Here is a 22243-nt window from a genome sequence, read left to right on the forward strand (position 1 = left end):
GTTGTTATACTGAAAGGTGACAATTTTTTTTAGCAGAAGCCTTATGGTTTTGCACTAGAGTTGACTGGTATTTGGAGCTATTCATTATTCCCTCCACCCTGATTAAAGCCCCAGTTCCAGCTGAAGAGAAACTGCCACCACCATGCTTCACCATGGGGATGGTGTTCTTTTGGTGATGTGCTGTGTTTTTTTGTGCCAAACATATATTTTGATATTATGGCCAAAAAGTTAAACTTTGGTCTCATCAGATCATTAGACACTATTCCACATGGTTTTGAGAGATTGGATGATTATTTATTTCTTTGGTTAAAAAAGCTTCTGTCTTGCCACGCTACCCCATAGCCCAGACTTAGAAAGAATTCGGGAGATTGTTGTCACATGTAGGGAGCAACCAGTACTCGCCAGAAATTACTGCAGTTCTTTTAATGTTGCTGTAGGCCTCTTGGCAGCCTTCCTGACCAGTTTTCTCCTGATCTTCTCATCAATTTTAGAGGGATGTCCTAGTGTCACTGTCGTGCCATACTTTCTCCACTTGTTAGTTACTGTCTTTACAGCGTTCCATGTTATACCCAATGCCTTGGGAAAATTTTACAACCACCTCCTGATTTATAGTTTTCAACAATGAGATCCTGTACCTACTTTGTAAATTCTTTGTGGCCCATGGCTTTCCTAGTTGGATGTTACCAATAAGATGTCAGGAAAATCCTTTATAAACTTCTGTACTTTATTTGGGGTTAATCAGTCACTTTAATTAATGACAGGTATATACCAATTAGTATTTAAAAATGAGTTTGAATGTGACTGTTTGATTCTGAACACTGCCACATTCTCAATTATAAAAGTTTGTGCACACTTATACAACCCACATTTTGTGTATTGGTATTTCTATGTTTTAAGAAAATTAACCCTGTTACTTTAAACCCCTGTAAAGAAACTGATTTTTTAAATGTTTTGCCTCAGATGGATTAACACATTTTTTAACACATCAGAGTTATCATCATGCAAGCTAATATTTGAGAGATGTTGTTAGCTAATGTTTTCCCATGATCCTTGGTTCCTTGATAAAAGAGCCACTAATTTACCATCAGTAGCTAAAATCTGTATGTGAATTTTACTTGTATTTTTACTCTCATACTTTTTGCAAATTTACATTTATACCATTCTATTTTGACCTAAGTGAAGAATTTAAAATATGTAAAGTATTTCAACTTTTATCAGAGCATTTATTAGGATGTGTGATTGCACTTTTACTTGGGTAGAGAATACCTTTACTACTAATATGGTCAGTCTTATCCTTCAGATCAGCTTCTGTACTCTCTGGAATGCTGGTCCTGAAAAGTGTATAATGAGACAGAAGTGATGTGTCCAGGTTTTTTTTTTAACATGGGAAGGCAAATGTGAGGCTCAGACCACACTTAGGGCACACGAATTATGTGTACAATAAACTTGAGTCTAATTTGTTTCAAAGTGTAAACATAACAATACCTACATAAGGCTTCATAGTTACTCTGTATTTCCTAATAACTCAAGATTTAGTCAATTTGTGGTGGTAATGCGCATTTTAAAAGACACCAGCTACCATTTGTCCATTTTCAGTATAATACTACATTCTTCAGGAAGAAGACAGCCACACAATGGACTTCCCAGAAAGGTTTAGATGTTTGAATCTGCTGATTGGGAAGGGACTACAGAGGACATCTGAAGCTTTCTAGTGTTCATAAAACTACTTTGGAATTTATTTAGTCATGTGTGTTCATAGGAAAATCATAGTGGAACAGCGTTTAACATCTGGGCCTGTAAAATGGGTTTACATTACTTAGCCATTACACAATTACACAGAGGAAGTATTAATGTAGTATAATGTGATTTCCACAGGACGACGCCCATATTGTTACACTGGAGTGAATGGTAAGTCTGTGGCCTTTTCAAAACAAGTCATCACTCCTTAAGGATTTTTGGTTTTGCTTAGGAAACGCGTCAAGTTACTGTATGTACTCTTTGCACTGGTCTTTTACAAAACTTGCAGTTTTGTTGGAAACATTGTGATTTCTATGGAAGACTTTTTGTGCTATACGGCAACAATCCTTTGTCAATAAATGCTAGTTAGTGAGCTTTTAATCTGAGTGACCAGTGCTTCTTTTAATTCCTCCACTCTGTGTGTGCATGACGTCTGACCTCATGGACATTTTAAATCTAAACTGCATTTGTCGTGTGAATTATGTTGACCGCGGTAATGTTTTGACACAATGAGGTTTTGGATCGTGAGGAAATTAAATTCATGCTTAATCACGTGGGGAAATTGACAATTTGTAGTAATCTGAAGTAAACTGTTTCATAAACGGCTCCAAATGGCTGTTTTATGAAACAATTTGGATTGATGGGATCCTGAGAGTCAATGTCTCTGAGTTGGTACCATCAGGGGGCAGCAGTGTCATTGTGGCTTTGGACCAGATTTTAACCTACAGTATTTCTACATTCTGCAACCCTATGCATGTATAACATGAGCCCAATGGATCATTTATAGACCAAATAATATATAAATAGCAATTAGCGTCATCACAGTATACACATTTGTAATGAAAGTAGCCCTTTATTTGTAGCAGCAATACTTTGTTGTTTCTTTCATCATTCCCTTCGACCCGCACCTCTATTACACTGTTTATATCCAAGCCCTTCTATTGCCATAATTACTGGGGGCATTTAAAGAACACAAATGATCGAAAACTGGATCTTACATGCTTTAAAAAAAAAAAAAAAAATCAGTAATGTAAAAAAATCAGTATCATGTAAACATTGATATTTATATATGGAAACTAAAATGCAGTCTGTTTCAGCATCACCACCATGAACACATTTACATATGCAAATATAAACATTGCAAAACATATCTATACCTAGCTTTCCAAAGGATCTGGAAATGGAAAAGGAATGGCTTTTTGTTCTGAGGAATTTGGTATGAGCATAACTACTGCAACCGGGATTGCTTTTTGATCAAGGCACCACACTGTGCAGGTTTTGCTGAAATGTTTCTGCTTATGGATGAGTAAGACATTTCTAACTACATTTCACCTAACAGCAAACACACAACAGTACTTCACTTCATTGTAATATTTCATCAATTGACTGACGTTAGCTGACGTGGGCGCTTTCGTAGGCCAGAGTGGGTTAATAACTATTCTAAATAGGAGGCAGTTTAATCTGGGCTATTGAGATTTAATTTGAATTTATAGTTAATATTCACAGACTATAACTATTTGCCTGAATATCTAATGATTTCTACATTTTTGTTATTATGCTTTGTAATAGCTGATGATGCTAAAGATGGATAAACCTGCCACTTTATTCTATGGTGGTTGAGCAGATGCTATTTGGATTCTTTTGGAGATTTCCATACTACTTTACATGTCACAGGTAGAGGGGGCATGAAGAGGTCAGCCAATCAGAAAAGAGGTTTCTTACATACCATGTATCACTCTTAAAGGCATAATACCAATACAGCTAAGGGCTCGTACTAAAGAACAAAAGAGGTTCAAAAATGGTCATGTAGAAGTCAGTTACAATTGTTTTTTTGTTGTTTTACTTCAGCATTGTAAGTGTACAAACTAAAAAACAAGAAAAGTGTAAGGGCTCTCAACAAAATACAATAAAAAGATGGTTCTTTTTAATGCAATGCTGGATATCGTCGTATATGAATTTTAAAGTGCAAATATAAACGTAAAACAGTATTATACAAATAACATAAACAAAGTATGGACACAGTTTCAAACAACATTAAAACTCAGATGTTTTAGATTAAAATAAAGCAAAGTACCTTTGGACAGTGGTAATGCCACAGACCCAGCATCTTCAATTAAAGCTTTTGGAGACGTATCTTCTCTCAAAACCAGACAAAAATAACAGACATTAGATAGAATACCAGTAACCTTTTTATCTGATAAATACTATTACACACATCATGTAGTGGCAAGGTAACTATTTTTACAGACATATTGCACACCTTGTCATCTTAAGCCTCACACACACTCGACAGCAACCAATCATAAAGCTGCAGTAAATAAACCGCTTGTCAGAAGACCCCCGCATGTGCTCAGTAAAAAGCTGGGTTGGTGTGTTCAATCACACAGCGTCTGCGGTGGCGTCGTATCAGCCGCAACACCTCCGCGGGCACCTCACACTCCTGTACATTAAGCATCTGCAGTTCAGGACATCCTGTAGCTAATGCCTTCAACCCTCTGCCGGTTAAACTCTCACATCCTTTTAGACTGAGCCTTCTGAGACCAGCGCAACAACGTGCCAACACCTCAAGTCCCATGTCTGACACCAGCGGGCATCGGCCCACGTCCAGCGCCCGCAGCTTGGGGCAGCCGCGAGCAAGATGGCTCAGGCCCTGATCTGTGATGCCTTCACAGCCTCGAGCATTCAGGTAGCGCAGACGTGGACAGTAGCGTGCCACATAACGCATACCTACGTCAGTGATGCGGCTGCAGTGTGCCACGCTCAGATGGCGGAGCTGACCCTCCATGCGGGCCACCTCACGCAAGCCGAAGTCGCCAAGTAAATGGCAATCACTTAGACTGAGCTGGCGCAGAGCAGGGCAGTGAAGAGTCAGCTGGCGTAAAGCTTCATCTGTCAGCCGGGTGCAGCGGCGCAGATAGAGATGGGTGAGGAGCGGGCAGTGAAGAGCGATGGCACGAAGGCCTTCATCCTCCAGAGATGTGCAGTCTGTCATGTCCAGATAGCGCAAGCCGATCTCCTGTCCATGGAGTGGAGAGAGAGGCAGTGAACTCTCCTGAGTCAGACTTATACATGTCACTTTAGGGCAACCTGAGGGGAACCAGAGATACACTGTAAGTGCTTCATCTTAACTCTACAGTTCTGTTCATTTCCGGTATCCAGACCATGTTTTCCGACACATTTACAGTCCAATTGTATTGTTTATAAAAAAAAAAAAAACTCATAATAATATCTTATCTTATAGAAAAAATTTATGTATAAAAATAAAGCCTTAAAGCCCCTAAATCATTCTGATGGCAGGAGTTAGTGTAATGTGTATAATGTAAAAAGGAATAAAGTCACTTAATGAATGAATGAGTAATCAAAGAGCCATTATTCAACTTTTTCTCACCTTGCTACTTTCAGCTCAGAAGGACCTGAACCTAATCAAGTTATTTATTTCAATTTGTTTTCATGTTATTAATTCATTTATTTGCTTATTTCATAACACACTCTGAGGAAAGCACCGTCTACCCTCTTCCACATACTGTACATGAGCTCACAGACAATTGGCTAGCATCACTGTGATAGACAGAAAGTATGATGTCCAAGTAAGCACCCACAAATGCACATTACACACTGTTTAATGTGGCCACCGTATTGCTATGACATTCTTTTGACATTCTCAGTCGATGTTATAATTTAGATTATTATTCAAGGACTCAAAAGATTTTTGTGGTATTTTTTAAGTCGACTCATGTTTTACTTCTGCTTTTGGGAGAAGAGGGAAAAAAACCCAAAGAAAACATACAAAAAGGTAGGAAAACACAGGACAACATTTAATATCAAAGGAAACATTTCAGTGTCTGTTTTCCTTCTGTTGAAATCGATGGCATCTTTCTTTTCTCACTCTCAGCATGCACGACCAAAACTAACAAAACCTATTCTTATGACAAAGGGTTTACTTCCTTTTCTGAATGGTGCAACAGTAGCTTTGCCCACCAAGGATTTTTTAAGTGTGTCACTGCTTTAATGAAAGCAACAGACCGGCCCTTCTCCTTGAGGTTGAGACTCTCAGAGCTCAGCAGACCTCTCCTTCTCCCAGGGGGAACCGTAAGGCTGGCAGTAATTCCCAAATTCTTTAATGCTTTTCCCAGCTTTCTGAGCAAAGCAGCACTGCTATGAATTACTCTCCCAGCAAATCCAACAGCGTGCAGCTTGATGGATGATGGCAGCGATTCGGCACCATGAAATATAGATTATATGTTGATAAGTTCAGTGTGTCAACTAAGCCATGTTGGGGAATCATCCACACCACATGTCTAACTATTACACAACATGAAATACACATTGTTCCCTCTAAAAAAACAAACAACCTTAACATTCATTCATTCATCTTTAGTAAACACTTAATCCTGATCAGGACATGGTGGATCCCGAGTCCATCCCAGGAGTGGGAATACACCCTGGATAGGACATTAGTCCATCCCAGGGCAGGATGGACACACATATTCATATCTTGAGGCAATTTAGTTTAGCAAATTGACCTACTGGCATGTTTTTGGAGGCAGGAAACCAGAGAAACCAGAGAACCTGGAAGAAACCCACACGGATATGGAAAGAACATGCAAAACTCTGCCTAGACTAGAAACCCAAGCTCAGGATCGAACTGGGGACCCTGGAGCAGTGAGGTGGTGTGAAGAAGTAGAGTTCCTTGGTGTCAATTGTTATGACTCCATGCTGCTTTTCTTACCTGAGACATCCAGGTGCTCAAGGTTAGGACAGCGGGACACGACGTCAAATACCGCCTCGTTTGAAACGTTGTAACAGCCTGCCACCTCAAGGTGTCGTAGCTCAGGACAGCACTGACCTAGCACACGCAGGCCACGATCAGACAGCCTTGGGCATCCGCTCGCCACCACCATCTCCAGAGTGAGACAGACATTGGGGGTGTCCTGGCACAGGCGCTGAGTGAGGACCTTCAGGGCTCTGTCAGCATGGAGCAACTCTCCGCTAAGTCGGATGGTTCTCCAGAGACGGGGGTCCCAGGCCAGGCTGTACCAGCGGCGACACACTCGGGCACAGCGACACAGCTGCGGCGTGGACAGGTGAGCGAAGATCTGTAACACGACAGGGTCTGGAATAAATTCAACGAGTGAAGAGGAGTGAGATTTGGAGGCCTTTTTGCAGCTTCCTGGAGGAGCATGGACTATAGCGACAGTTTCTCTAGGAATGGTGGGGGATGAAGATGAAGATGGGGATGAGGATGGAGACTCATGACCATTGGGGAGAGTTTGAGGAGAAAGATGAGAAGGACTCAAGTTCAGGATGAGAGCAGGACTTGGGGTGCTATGTGTCCTCATGCTCAGGTCTGAGTCTGGAGAGAGAAAGAAAGAATGAAACAGAGTTGTTAACACTTATTATTACTACCTAAGCTTTGATCAACACATACTAATCTATTCAAATGTAATGTAAACCATAACTTGAACTGTGAAACGCAGTCTGATTAACTGATCATGTGTAATCATTTCAGCGTGGTTTACCAGATGTCATCAAATGCTCAAATGAACACTCAACAATTTCACTAAAGCTTTCAGACCACGACTGGAGGGCATTTCCACAGCTATCAATTTTGTGCTGATCAAGTGTCACTTTTATCTTAAATTGTCTGATCAGTGCGTTCAAAGGGAAGACATAAGTTGGCATGCGTGGTGTTTCATGCTTGGTCGGTGTAAACACTGAAAGTCGTACTATCAGCAGATGTGACTGATTGCAGAGATAGAGAGCAAACATATGTAGTAACCAGTGATTGCTTGGCTGGATCTCATCAACACCAATGGCGTGAGATGGGGTCTCTCAGTCTGCGTTAACATCACTGTTTATCTGATTCAACTGGCATTCAAATCCAGCAAGCTCTTCTCAAGTGCTAACAGAAATCCCATGTACAAGGCTTTACACCGAGCAATAATGAACTATAATATATATGGGTATTAAACGATCATTCCTTGGTCTCAGATAAGAATCTTTAGTCAAACGTCAAGGCAAAGATCTATCTGTGTAATATCTGAACGCTACGTTTTTACTTAGAGAAGAAGATATACTAAATTGGCTAAATTGAGAAAATTCTTATAATCTGTTCCTGCCTTCCTTTCTGTTTCTTCATACACCAAAAATATCATTAAGGCAAAAACCCCTCCCAAAGTCTGACTTGTACATGCATAGTCCCTGTTTCCACAAACCCACAATAAACTGCTCCATTTGCAGAGTTTTGGGAGATGATCCTGCTGAGGAAATGAGGGTTTAAATGTGATATGCCTTTTTGTACAGGAAATATCTTTATTATTGCACCTGGGCTCCTCAAGGTCTTTTGGTAAGGAATCAGGATCAGTCTGGAGGAATTAGTGAGGCATCCATAACACCAAGCCCAACAGCCCATCAAATTTCCCGCTGCTCTGCCATATTCTGGTCACAGGACTGCATGAGGAAAACATTCATACAGCTGTAGACCTACCTCATGTTCCTTTTCTCAGTCGAGAAATTAGTGTCAGATTTTCATGTTAAAATTTTGTAATGAGCAGTCTCATATATGACTTTGCATGTAATGAATATTCCAGTCTTTATTTCTCACACTGCTGGGTGAATTCATAAGTGCAAGTGAGCACTTAGAGATAGTTTTATGACTGTGGCAGTCTGAGTGGCCGTCTTGTAGATTTATGCATCACCATGGACAGACGGATTGTCTCCTGAACATTTTTAAGCATAAATGACACACAAATCCTCCTGTTTCTCTGCCTTGTAAATCTCTGTGATGATGGTGTGTGTGTGTGTGTGTGTGTGTGTGTGTATGTGTGTATGCATACAGTATGTCATGTAGATTTGTATTCCAGACGTGACCCAAGACCATGTTGATTGGTGGCCAGGTCATGATGACATACACAGATTCTCTCTCCAGGGGGCAAAATGTCTTCTCTGGGACAGCAGACAGCTTTCTGAAAACTAACCAACCGTCCAACGATCTCTCTGACACACAGAGACAAACCAGGGATATACTCAGTACTATCTAGAGAGTATTATGAGACAAATGAAAACAAATTAGCTGTGTGTAATCTATTATTGCATGTCTGTATAGTTTTAAACCCCTGATGCCAATTTTTTTTTTTTTTTGTAAAATTATTTATCTTGGAATATAATAAAATACACATTCGCTGAAATTCATTTTCAGTCTAGACATGTCTGTGTCCCATGACCATTGTAGCTTCAAATGAATCGATTAGCATGGGGTTATTAAAAAAGATGAAAAATTACATTTAAAAAAAAATCATTTTAACTGTTCCTCTGACAGACGTAATCATAAACTGGTTTTAGTACAATGACAATATGGTGCGCTCCAGTGGAAATATTTGTCTAACCTTAGCTCACTTTGCTTTATTCCTTTTAGACTAATGAAAAACGTAGAGATGACTTTGGCTAGGGACACCAGATTTTATTCAGCCATATGTCTTTCACACACATTGGGCCTCATTTATCAAACTGGATATGAATGAATTTACTAATAAATAGTTCACAAGGGCATTTAAACAAGAACTATAGTATTCATGATAATCCAGTTAGATTGGAAAAACGTATGCATCCTAAAACAGCTCCTGAGTTTCTGTAAATTTTGTATAAGAAGACTCAATACTATGAACCTCGACTGATCGGCTTCAATTCATATATATTTGGTATGAGTTACTGGAATTTTATATGAGAACATTGTCAAGTTTAAACAGCTTATTTATTTCAATTACACACACCATTTAAATAAAAAAAATTATGAAATTCAGTCAATTCATGTTAATAACTTGAATGAAAGCAATCCAAAAGTTATCCAAAATTAAGATAAATAAGACTAGTCATTCATTTAGGACAAAAGAAATGGCACATTATAATGGCTAAGCTACAGTTACTGGAAGATTTAGCACACGTCACATTTATGCCTGTTCGGGCATATGGTAAGGAAGGATGCCACCTGGGAGGCTGCCTGTGCAGCTCTACCGGGAACGCCACTGGGCGGAGACCATGAGGATGACCCGGGACAAGCTGGAGGGATTATATCTCTCGGCTGGCCTGGGAACGCCTGGGAATCCCCCAGTAGGAGCAGGAATCGGTCGCTGGAGAAAGGGAGGTCTGGTCTGCCTACTTAGTATGCTGCCACTGCGACCCTCACCAGGACAAGCGGTGTAGAAAATGGATGGGTGGATGCATGGATTGATGGATATAGGTCTCTGTCATTGTTTAGTCTCGTTCATTGTTTCATTGTTGGGGCGGCTGTGGCTCAGGTGGTCGAGCGGGTTGTCCACTAATTATAGGGTTGGCGGTTCTATTCCCAGCCCTCACGACTCCACATACCGAAGTGTCCTTGGGCAAGACACTGAACCCCAAGTTGCTCCCGATGGCAAGTTTTACACCTTGCATGGTAGGGCTACTACCATTGGTGTGTAAGCGTGTGTGTGAATGGGTGAATGAGACACAGTGTATACACAGCGCTATAAAACTGCAGACCATTTACCATTTAGTCTTCATTTTCTTGTGTTCAGCTCTGTGAGCTTTGCCTTTTATGAAGTTTTGTGGGCGTCACTAAATGCAAATTAGCTGTGCCTTAAACACACATACTTTACAGGTGATTGGAATTTATCAACATTTGCACATGAGCATGAAAAAAATCAGCATTACCGAAATTTTGGCAAATCTCATGGAAATGTTTTGTTTGGTTTGGCCTGCGAGGACATTTACACACAACTTTAATAAAAGATAAATATAATAAATCAGGCCCAGTGTGTGTTTTTCAAAGATGTTTGTTTGTTTCTGATCACTGTATGTACTGAAATCCTTTTCAGCAAAGAGCAGAACCTTTCTGGACTGAATAATTACAACTATTATAAAATCCATAAATTGAAAAATGTCCTAGATTATCACTTGATTACAACACTCGATGTCCACTGTGTGACAGTTCACGGTCAAACTATCAATGAAGAGCTCACGCAATAAAGAGGAAATTCAATTAATTCTCCCACTACTCTATCCCAAGAAGACTGGATTTGTTACCACACACAGAAAGAACCTGCACATGAATTTGCCCCAGGACACAATCAGCATCAGTATGAAAGCGAAAGCTGCAGAAAAGGCGGAAGATTGAAACAGGAGAGAAGAGGGATTAGGTCAATCCATGCTCATTGCACCAGTCCCTCTTCAACCGGGATCTTAGTCGTGGGTGGTCTCACTATGTAGCCATTCCCAGTGAATTTGTAGAACGTAGCACCTTCAACACATTATACACAGCTGGAATTGACCCCTGGAGAGGCAAGTTCATTTCTACCGTTGTGAAATGAGTCCTTTCCATGCTAACTGTCACATTTCGGCACCACTCTCCCTGAAGCTGCATTTAAAAAGCTACAAGTGACCACATTTGCCATGGGTTTCATGCTTGTCATTCCTGCATAAAAGACTTCAAGATGGCCATTGTGTCCAACAGTCCATGTGTTTATCCTCAGACTTTATATATATATTGAAGCAGACATTGGCTCATATCCAGTGTTTAAATGCACGTACAGTCACGGCCAGTTTATTCTGCTTGGCCAAATAACATTTACTCTAAACACAAGTCCATATACAACACGCAATCTAGCCCGACTGAATTATAAAACATAATAACAGAAGCTGACGTTGTGTCTTATATATGATTCTCTACATGGTTTGTCAAATGTGAATGAATTTTTAAAGAGTTCAAACACTCTGTTTAAAGGAAACCACATTAAACATGTTTATATTAAAATATCTGTGATGTACTTAGCGATTGTGGTGTTAATTTATTGGTTGGTGCTGTATTTCTGTTATTCTCATGAGAAGAAATTGGTTATGTGCTACTCTGGTATCATAGCAGAACATTTCCAGTGCAGTTACAATGGTGGTTAATAGTAGTAATAGTAATAGTATTTTAAGAGATAACGGTAAAGTTTTATTGTTAGCTCCTAAAAAAAGTTTCTTTTTTCACTCACCAATTTCCAGCAACGTTCAACGCATTATTAATGAGAAAATCCTGGGTAGAAATAGTTGAGACAACAAACACTGGACTTAAAGTTTCAGCGTGCAAAGTAGCTATACAACAGTGTTGTGCTGAGTTACGGCAGAGCTTTGGCTCGGCTAGTTCGTGATCTATGAGATGATGTCAAAGCATGATGGCTTTGACAGAGGTATTAGCGTGAAAGTTGAATCTTTAGAAGCTTATACCTATATGTACAGTGTAGAAGTTGGATAGACTAAATGATTAAAGTGCTGCCGCATCACTCTCTTTAGGAGATGAAGCAAGGGTGAATTCCCACTGACACCACAATCAACAGCATCGATGGTAGGAAACTCAGAATTTCATTACAAAATAAATCTTTGATGTCACTGAAGATTGTACGTTAATTATAATTATTAATAAGCGAGTCATTCAGGGTGGAGTTTTCCTTTAAATTGGGACTGGATGTGTGAATGTGCAGTGAATGAACCTTTACTGAGGTAACACAGTCATGATTTTGAAAAATGAAAGTTCTGATTATTTTATTCCATTTTATTGGTTCTAAACTGGCAGAAATAGGCATTAATTCACGTAAGTAATTGGCGTTCCCAAAGTGACTTTCAGGCTTCTTAAATCTCATTGCTGGATCAAAAGTAATCAGGTTGCATTGACACTGCCTTGTGCACTCTTAGAAACTTAGGAACTCTTGTGGGTTTGTCAGTTCTATGTACAACCATACAACTGAGTGTTTGTCTATCAGAAAAAGGTTTCAAGAAGAACCTTTTTAGGAAGCTAACACAAAATGTGCTATTTTGCTCATGTAAAAGATGCAATTCTGTTAATGGATCCGCTTGCACAATTTAAAGTAAATCACGGCCTTAGTGACGTAGGTGTAGTTCCTTCATTATTACGAGTAACACAATTGATCAAATAGTGTATGTTAAGATATAATCTTTCACCTCTTTCATTTCAAATTATTTTTAATTTTCTCCCCCTTACATTGTAATGTCAAGTTAGCGCCAGTTGTGGCGCGGGGCTACAGCACCCACTGCACATCACATGTTCATGTCACACACCAAGTCACATGATCATGAACACCTGAACCATGTTTATGCACTAGTATTTAAGTCACGATTGTATAACACACTTCGTCTAGTGTTTGTTGTAAGTAGTGTCGTTGGTTACTGTATCCATGTTAGTTTAGTTTAGTTTAGTTTAGTTTAGTTAAATGCCATGTTCCTGTGTATCCTGTATTTATATACTTTGTGTTTGTTACATAGCCCTAATCATTGTTCTTGTGTGTTTCCCAAGTAATGAAAGACTCTGTGCTTGGATCTGTCTGCAAACCATCCTTGACAAGTCTGTTTTTGAAGGATGCACTCTCAATTGTTATTTATCTTGTATGCATTCTTTGGCTCTGTAGATTATCATTTATTTTTTACACACAACAACCATGGGGTATGCAAGCTTAAACACTGATCTATAAATAAGATTTAATCCTGTAGTCTCTATTTTATATTTTGCAGGCCCAGTGATAATGAAAAACCAGACCAATGCAAATGAAAAACCCTGGTCAGCTTTGTCCCATAGTCTATCCAAGGTAAACCATATTAACCTCTTTGTAACTAATGCTACTCAACATTCTCTTAGAAAAGAACGACCTGAATTAAGTACTCCGCACCAATTCCCAACCAATGGATCACTACTTCCTAATCAACAGACTGTACTTGAACTTGGGATTTATCCATTCAACTCAGGGTGGCCAAAAAGCAGTTTCCAAAAACACTAATTAGTGTACATGTGTCGCTGACTAGGCAACGGTTCATAGTCATCTAATCAGAAAGGAGATAATTAGCCCACCTACTTGTACTCCATCTTCTATCACAGCTGGCAGGAACATCTAGATCAAGACTGACTTTGGGCGTGTTTTCTTTAGCTCTATTCTGGGACTAAGTGGCTGTTTTTCCCCCCTTTCTTTCTTTTTTGAGAAGCTTAGTGTAGACGTGTACGTGTAGATAAAGTGAGGTCAAAAAAGTTATCACAGGAAATCACAGGAATCAACGTTATTACAGGAAAATCATGACGACTGAGACTTCAGTTACATTTGTTTATTATTAAGTATTTTAATTGTACTGGCCTTTTAATTCATAGAGCACATGCTGTAGTTGTTCTATTTTTTCTATTGTAAAGCAGCTTTACAGTAATCTGGATATAAAATTTTAAATGTATCCCTAATGAGCAAGGCAGAGGTGACAGTGATGAGGAAAAACTCCCTGAAGTGGCAAGAGGAAGAAACCTTGAGAGGAACCAGACTCAAAGGGAAACCCATCATCTTCTGGATGACACCAGATAATGAATGAATGTAATGTAATGAGACCAGATGGTCAATATAAGTTCCCTGACAAAATATTAGCTGCATGCCTTGTCAATACTCTGCACACCTGGATGAATTTTACTTAAAACATAAAACCAGATGGTAAGTTCTTCTGTGCTTCATGTCCAAGCAGAAAATAACACTGACATTCCCTGATGACAACTGGAAATAGAGCTGCATGATTATTAATGAAATAGGACTCAATTTGGGGGGCTTAGAGATTCTCACTCATCATATTTTTGACCAATTTTGAAAGGAACAATGTAGCAGACATTTTCCTAGTGGATGTTTATGAACGATGACCTGCATTCTGAATTACTGATCTACTGCACATTTGTACTCCAGCCCAAGTCCTGAGAAAAAGAACTACTGTTAAGTATAAACCTTTAAACATATTAAGCTGCAAGAATACAGTGTGTCCTCCCAAAGTGAAAAGTAAACCCACAATATTAATGGCTGGTTAAATAATTAGTTGCAGCTATGTTCCGGTTCTTCTGCCGGGAGCAACCTTTAAGACACTTGTGTGTGAAAATCAGTCTAGATAAATGCTCTCTAATGCAGAACCAGTCATAATAAGACCCCATTCATTTGTTCATTTCATACATTTAGTCATTGTTTGTTTAGTAAGCGGAAATTTTATATTCAGTATATAATTGTAAACATTTGTTTGAGACAAATTTGTTCCAGGTCACTACAAGCGAGCATTTGGGTCATTTTAAAATTCATTCACAACTTCCAGCATTGTTTCTCCACTTTTATTTCTATAGAGATTTAATGTGGGTGCGGTTACTTATGCGGTACGGTGTCTATGGTTATTGTTCACAGGAAATAAGGGAGAATAGTAGAGCTCTGTTTTGTGCAATGGTTGTTCTATCTAGAGCAAATGAACAAACTTTGCTGAATTGCATGGCGAAACGAACCAAGATAAAAGTTTTAAGCTGGAAGGTGCCAATTGGTAACTGGTTCAACCAGCATGGTGCTACACTGGGACACTTTGAGTGTGACCTGTAACCTCAAGCCCATAAAATACTGATAAAAACACAGATATAGGCAGCAACAAATTGAAGCTGCGCCCAATCAGTGGAAGAGTAGGCTAAAACGGAAAGGAAGACAAGACACTGGCAGGATTGGTGCTGCAAGTCAGCAAGTGTTAGGGAATAAAATGACATATGCGATTAATTTTTTGTCCAAGAAGATTATATAAAACCAATTATCCTTCTGGGATTAAAAAAGTCATACAGTTAAATTGATGGCATGTATACTGGATTCAGCACTTTTGATATCAGAACATAGCAACTACAGTTTAAAAAGGAAATTACATCTTCAGCAGTTTCAGTCGTTTATTAAATATGACTAAAACCTAACAGCGAAGAAGCACTGAATCTTTTCCCAGCATCTCTCTGAAGCCAGAACATATTAAAGTTTAACTGTACCCACTGGATTTGTAGTGTGTGGAGAATTAGATTTGGGATTTATATCCAAGACTGATTATCTCTTTAGACCGAATAGGAAATCAAATCATAAACTAATCTTCATACCAAAACTAATATACACTCAAGAGTTAAACAGAAAAGGGGAGCCAAAGCAACTGAACACACATATGAGACAAAACATGAAAGAGGAGCCAAGATATCTCAGACCAAACAGAACTGGTACATTGGGGGAAAGAATGTGTACGTATTATGGAAAGGTTATCGGAATCAAGACATGCTACAAATATGATGTTACCAATCTAACATGACCCGATCAGAATTGCAGAATTATTCTTAATATGGATGTTGTTTATATTTAATCAGACTGCTGTTTGTGAGCATATAATGAGACTCATATCTCTTCCAGCAGTCTGACCTTGACATGAACCGCTAGTAGCTGCACATGGTCGAGGAATCCACATGTTTGAGATATCAAAGAAAAAAAAAACCCAAGTTAAACATCTGGACTTTGGTTTGGATGGAGCACATAAAAGAGAGGAAAAATACATGTGAAAGAAAACCTTCTGCATTTCAAGTGGGTAACCACAGCAAGGTATTTTGGCTGCCACTATTTGCCAGTGATTGACAAACCTGCAGGGATCAGCATTTGCTCTCATGAACGAACGTCCCTACAGAGCAATCGTTAGCTACTATATTTCAGTGATTTGAGATGTAACTCATAAAGCTGAAGATAATGGATCACACCCCATTAATGTGTTACTGAATATGATATTAAATGGACAATGGTGGGAAAAGCAAATATGTAAGCCTAATGTCTATTTCAGAAATATCGAAAGAAATGTGCATCTGAAACTTTGTGTGTTTGAAGCATATTTCAGTAGTGTTTTGACATTTAAATCTTATTCCCAAAATATGGGGCCAAGTTAGAGACTTTAATCGGAAACTTAAGTTCTTGAGGTACGTCAATAGTTACGTGGATGAAATTATCCACATCCAGATGGCTAACACAGCGCTTAATTTCATTTTCATGGCTAATTCAGATTGTTAAAATAAACTAATTCTACTGAATAGCCTAATAAACAAATGAGAAGAAGAAAAAGATTCAAATATACATTTAAAAGTAGCTGAATATATTGAGACTGATATATTGTTTCATTCGTTTGTGTTTAATTTAAAATTTAAATTTCATACTGCCCTTAAATCACAGATTCAAGTGTTTTGTGTGTCTGTTTAGATCAAACTAGTGGCTTGATATAGGGGGGTACACTGGCTTAGTGGCTAGCATGTTTGCCTCGCACCTCTGGCACTGGGGGGTTGATTCCCACGAGCTTGTATGTTCTCCCTGTGCTTCAAGGGGTTTCCACGGGTACTCCGATTTCCTCCCCAAGTCCAAAGACATGCACTGTAGGCATTGATTGGATTGTGCCCTGCGACAGGTTGGCACTACGTCCAGGGTGTCCCCCGAGTTCCCTGGAATAGGCTCAAGGCTCCCCCACGACCCTGTGTAGGATAAGCGGTATGGAAACTGGATGGATGGATGGTTTGATATACTAATACTGCACAAGTTTATGTTCAAGTTTAGAATCATGAATAACTAAGATTGGGCAGGTAGCAATGCTGACTTCAGGCTCCCTGGTTCGATCCTGAACTCAGGTTACTCTCTGTAGTCGCATGTTCTCACCATGTCCTCATGGGTTTCCTCGGGGTTCTCTGGCTTCCTCCCTTCTCTCAGAAACCTGCCAGTAGGTGAAATGGCTATGCTAAACTGCTCCAAGGTGTGAAAAAGTGTGTGTGTGTGTGTGTGTGTCCATCATAATCCATGGTCCATCATGAACCCTACAAAGATAGAACAGTCACTGAAGATATAAAGAATAAATAAATGAACAAAATAGACACGAGACATGAACCTGGTTTTGTTGAACTCTTTGAGCGTGTTTTGCGTGCAACTGTCCGAGCAACTGTCCAGAAATTAATTTCATAGAACCTCTTCTCTATGCATGTTCAACTCAACTTTGAATATGGCCCATAGTGTTTTTCTTTTCAAAAGAATAAAGATATTCTTCCAAGAATGCTCTTGCTTCATCTAATAAGGCAATAAAAAAGGAACCATCGTCAGGTCTAATTAGTACATAAGTTGAAGATGATGTACAGGGGAGGATATTTTTAAAATGAAAGACCCTTTTGTATTGTCACTGAGCCAGTGCGCTGTACAAAACCAGTGGAACTGTACAGCATGGAGCAGCTGTGGGCTGATGGGCTTAGATGAACCACCGACTCCCCTAAACCCCCCCCCCCAACCCCCCCACACCCAACCTCAAAATTCTCCCATGTTGTAAGTGCAAACGTCTGCACTCATGCCAACTATCTATTGCAGTACTGCTTGGCTAGACAGTCAAACCATCAGGTTCATGCCAGCTCGCTAGTGACGAGTTCCTTTCCATCTGGCTTTTTCATACACTACATTCTGCCAAAGAGTATCCATGCGCACAAAAGGATGTGAGAAACTTTTTGCCACTTGCTGCTGAACTCTCACTGGCAAAAACAACACTGGACGTCACTTCTTCACAATAAGATGAAGGGGAAATGAAATGTGTGACTGAAAAATGGTGTGACACTGTGATGAAAAAAAACCCACTGTGCTGCCCAAATCAGGCCAAAGAAACTGGCATATAAAATATGTGGATTTATAAATCTGTCACAAAACTCAGTCAAAAAGTCAAGAGGGAGCATTAAATAAATCCACAAGAAAGGTAAGAGGTGGGGCTGTAGATTAATTGTAACATACAGACAAATATGACACAGAAATAGCCTATAGATAAACACAGTTCTCCCAATGTTCACCAAAACATCCGACAGCGTTTGTGTAAATAAGTGGAAACTCAGACCACTAAATATATAGCTACTCACTTGCAGTCATGTTTATCCAACTCAATTTCCAACTGAAACCAAATACATTTCAAGCAATTAAGGGTTAATGCTTAGCAAACAGTAAGTGGTTCTCTTGCAGTCTTGGGATTTGAATTCAATTCAAATTCAACTTCATTTGTACAGCCCTTTTAACTATAACCACTGTTACAAAACAGTCCTGGTCAGGGTTTCAGTGGATCTGGAGCCCATTCAGGAGTCTGGGATCTGGGAACATTGGGTGTGAGTTGGGAACACACCCCAGATGCTATGCCAGTCCATTGCAGTTCACTATGCACACAAACACTGACATCTAGGTGGCAATTCATCATAGCCAATAGTATACCTCCCAGTATGTTAGGAGGTGGGAGGACATCAGAGAACCTGGAGGAAACCCACACAAACATGTGGAGAACATGCACAAAAACTCCACATAGGCAGTCAAGCATAAAATCAGATTTACAGTAAACTGGATGTAGATCCCAAATAAGCAAGCCAGAGAACCTCTTCTTTATGACACCTGATAGATGTTCAGATCAGAACACCAGCTCAGAACCATAACCACTAAGACACCACAACCCATCCACATGGCACTGACACTCGTCTATTCAAGATCCAATATTACATTCAGTACGCAAAAGGCCTAGATCACAGTGACCACACAAAAGAGCTTTCATGCCCACTTACTGGAGAAGGAGGACAGCATCCAGACTGAGAGTGCGCAATCACAGTTTGCCTTCTGACTTCTTGCTGGAGACAGCACAAAAACAAACAAAAAACATCCCCACCATGAGTGCTGCAAAGGCTTACAGATCCCCACATTCTCCTCTCAGTTTTGATTTCAGGTTGCCTTTAATGTCTCCCCAGAGCAGTCCTTGATTTGGGGTTCTTTTCAGCAACCTCATGTCATTTTGAGACCCACATGCCAGAGTTTTTTTTTTTCCTCTAAAGCAAGATTTTACTAGTTGTGTTTCAAGTTCTCAGATGTGTTTCTAAGGCAAAGCTGATTAATGCCTTAGATAGCTACTCACTAGATTACCCAAGAGAGTGAGCTGAGTTTTTGTGTGTGTGTGTGTGTGTGTGTGTGTGTGTGTGTGTGTGTGTGTGTGTGTGTGTGTGTTTGTATGTGTGTGCAGCCTAAAGCTGAGCAGAAAGCAGTGAGCTGAAAAGCTGTGACGTGATTTGTTTTGAAAGTTTTATGTTACTGTTTATCCACCATGGTAAGGGCACATGCACAAATGAAAAAAGTTCGCATGCACTCATACCCTGGGTCTGCTGTGTTCTGTGAGCAGCATACTGTCAAGATTGGTATACATCTTAAGCACTTTTCTCTAAACTCTTGTATAAGGAAAAACCGAGGCACATTATACCCTGATAACTGTCATGAAATCTGAATTGGATTTTAGTGCACTGCGTGCCAAAGTTGATCTCAAAAGTCTGGAAATGTAAAATACACATGAAAACGTGTTATGTCAGTTGGCTTGGGGGGTGTTGAGAGGGTGTTCAAAGGGTGACAGGAACAAAACAGATCAAATAAAACTACAGTGCCCTCCACTAATTTTGGCACCCTTTTTAAATATGAGCAAAGAAGGCTGTGAAAAATTGTCTTTATTGTTTAACCTTTTGATCATTTGTTTAAAAAAATTCACAAAAATACTCTGCTTCCATGGATATCAAACAACTGCAAACAAAACACATGTTTATAAAAATAAATTGTTAAATATAAGTATGCAGCAATACTTTGTGCTACCTCCCTTTGCCAAGATAACAGCTCTGAGTCTTCTCCTATGATGCCTGATGAGGTTGGAGAATACATGGAAAGGGATCTGAGACCGTTTCTCCATACAGAATCTCTCCAGATGCTTCAAATTTCAAGGTCCATGCTGGTGGACTCTCCTCTTCTGTTCACCCCACAGGTTTTCTATGGGTTTCAGGTCAGGGGACTGGGACGGTCATGGCAGGACTTTGATTTTGTGGTCAGTAAACCATTTTTATGTTGATTTTTATGTCATTTTTTGTATGTTTTGGATCATTGTCCTGCTGGAAGATCCAACTATGGCCCATTTTAAGCTTTCTGGGAAAGGCAGTCAGATTTTCATTTAATATCTGTTGATATTTGATAGAGTTCATGATGCCATGTATCCTAACAAAATGTCCAGGTCCTCTGGCAGAAAACCAAAAAAATGCCCCAAAAACATTAAAGATCCACCACCATATTTAACCGTGGGCATGAGGTACTTTTCCATACGGCTACCTCTCTGTGTGCACCAAAACCACCTCTGGTGTTCATTGCCGAAAAGCTCTATTTTGGTTTCATCTGACCATAGAACCCAATCCCATTTGAAGGCCCAGTAGTGAAGGGCAAACTTTTTTCTTGAAACGCTTCCAAACAACTTGTGGTGATGTAAGTGACTTCGGATGGTAGTTTTGGAGATTTTCTGACCCCAAGACACAACTAACTTCTGCAATTCTCCAGCTGTGATCCTTGGAGATTTGGCCACACAAACCTTCTCTTCACAGTGCACTGAGACAATATAGACATGCGTCCAATTCCAGGTTGATCAGAACATTTCCAGTTGACTGGAACTTCTTAATTATTTCCCCGATAGTGGAAAATGGACATTTTCAATGCTTGTGCTATTTTCTTATAGCCACTTCCCATTTTGTGAAGCTCAACAACCTTTTTCCACACATCACAGCTATATTCCTTGGTCTTACCCATTGTTATGAATAACTAAGGGAATTTGGCCAATGTGTTACCTCATAGTTATACCCCTGTGAAATAGGATGTCATGGTTGAACAATTTCCTGTTCCTAGTCACCCAGGTGTACTAAAAAATTAAAATATCACTGGGAATATACTTCAAATATATTTTTTTCTCATATGAATTCATAGGGGTGCCAATAATTATAACACACCTACATTTAACAACGTTTTTTTTGATAAACCTGTGTTGTGTTTGCAATTGTTTGATATCCATGAGATCAGAGTACTTTTGTGACCCTGAGCAGGACAAAGTGGTTACTAAAGATGACTGAATGAATGAACAAGACCATGTGGAATCACAGTTCCCTAAGAGAAAGTATATGTCTCCTTAAACATTGCACGCACTCATGTCACACACCACCCACACACCATGTGCTTGCTAATAATATGAGGCAAAATGTAATAAAACTTGTAATAAGGTTTCTTCTTGGACAGAGAAGCCCAAATTCTAAAATGGACGAGGTTTGGATATGTAGTTTTATGTCACGCAGAGCTAATTTTTTGACTCCCCTCTAACCATAAAGTCATTGTAAAATATTCCATGAACAGTCTTCAAGCAGTCCATTTAAACCAAATTTGGGAACCCAATAACTTTTGGGATGGCAAACGCTAAAGGGTCAGCTCAGTCGGTTAAAATAGCAAACTCTACAGTTTAAATGGCCTGACACATACAAGCACACAAAGTTGTGTCAAAACACTTTGAATGTGGATGAGAATGTGAAGGTAAATCAGGGTGTTTTTTCCCCGATGAGTGCCCAAAACACAACTCGGCCACATTGTGTCAAAACTGAGTGAAAGAAATGCATAGAGCATTCTCGTGCCATAAATATAGAGTACATTTGCTCCAAGCTCGGAGGAGCCAAACCCTCACTTTCCTGCTGGGCTCTCATATTCCTTGTCCAAATGAAGTCTTTCCTGATCCCTGTCCAATAGGCTTATTATATTAATGTTGAATTAGATGGCTGAAACTCTGGATGAAAAATAGAAAGTTGCCAATATAATAAAACTGGTAG

The 22243-nt window shown here is 39.5% G+C and overlaps 1 protein-coding gene across 3 annotated transcripts in view; it reads right to left on the bottom strand.

Annotated features, from left to right (window-relative positions):
• Positions 1-2570: 2570 nt before the first annotated feature.
• Positions 2571-22243, bottom strand: part of si:dkey-192l18.9 (F-box/LRR-repeat protein 7) — a 37722-nt gene continuing 18049 nt past the window's right edge. For 2 of the 3 annotated variants that reach the window (XM_047158230.2, XM_017479640.3), the window contains 2 exons: positions 6467-7090; positions 2571-4824 (listed from right to left, as the gene is read on the bottom strand). In XM_047158230.2, coding sequence (XP_047014186.1) covers positions 4088-4824; positions 6467-7076 — 1347 coding nt within the window. In that variant the 5' untranslated portion in view covers positions 7077-7090 and the 3' untranslated portion in view covers positions 2571-4087. The remainder of the gene's footprint in view (positions 4825-6466; positions 7091-22243) is intronic. The other variant, XM_053683750.1, reaches the window with a different exon arrangement.

This window comes from Ictalurus punctatus, chromosome 1, assembly GCF_001660625.3.
Source record: "Ictalurus punctatus breed USDA103 chromosome 1, Coco_2.0, whole genome shotgun sequence".
In the NCBI taxonomy this organism is placed as follows: Eukaryota; Metazoa; Chordata; class Actinopteri; order Siluriformes; family Ictaluridae; genus Ictalurus; species Ictalurus punctatus.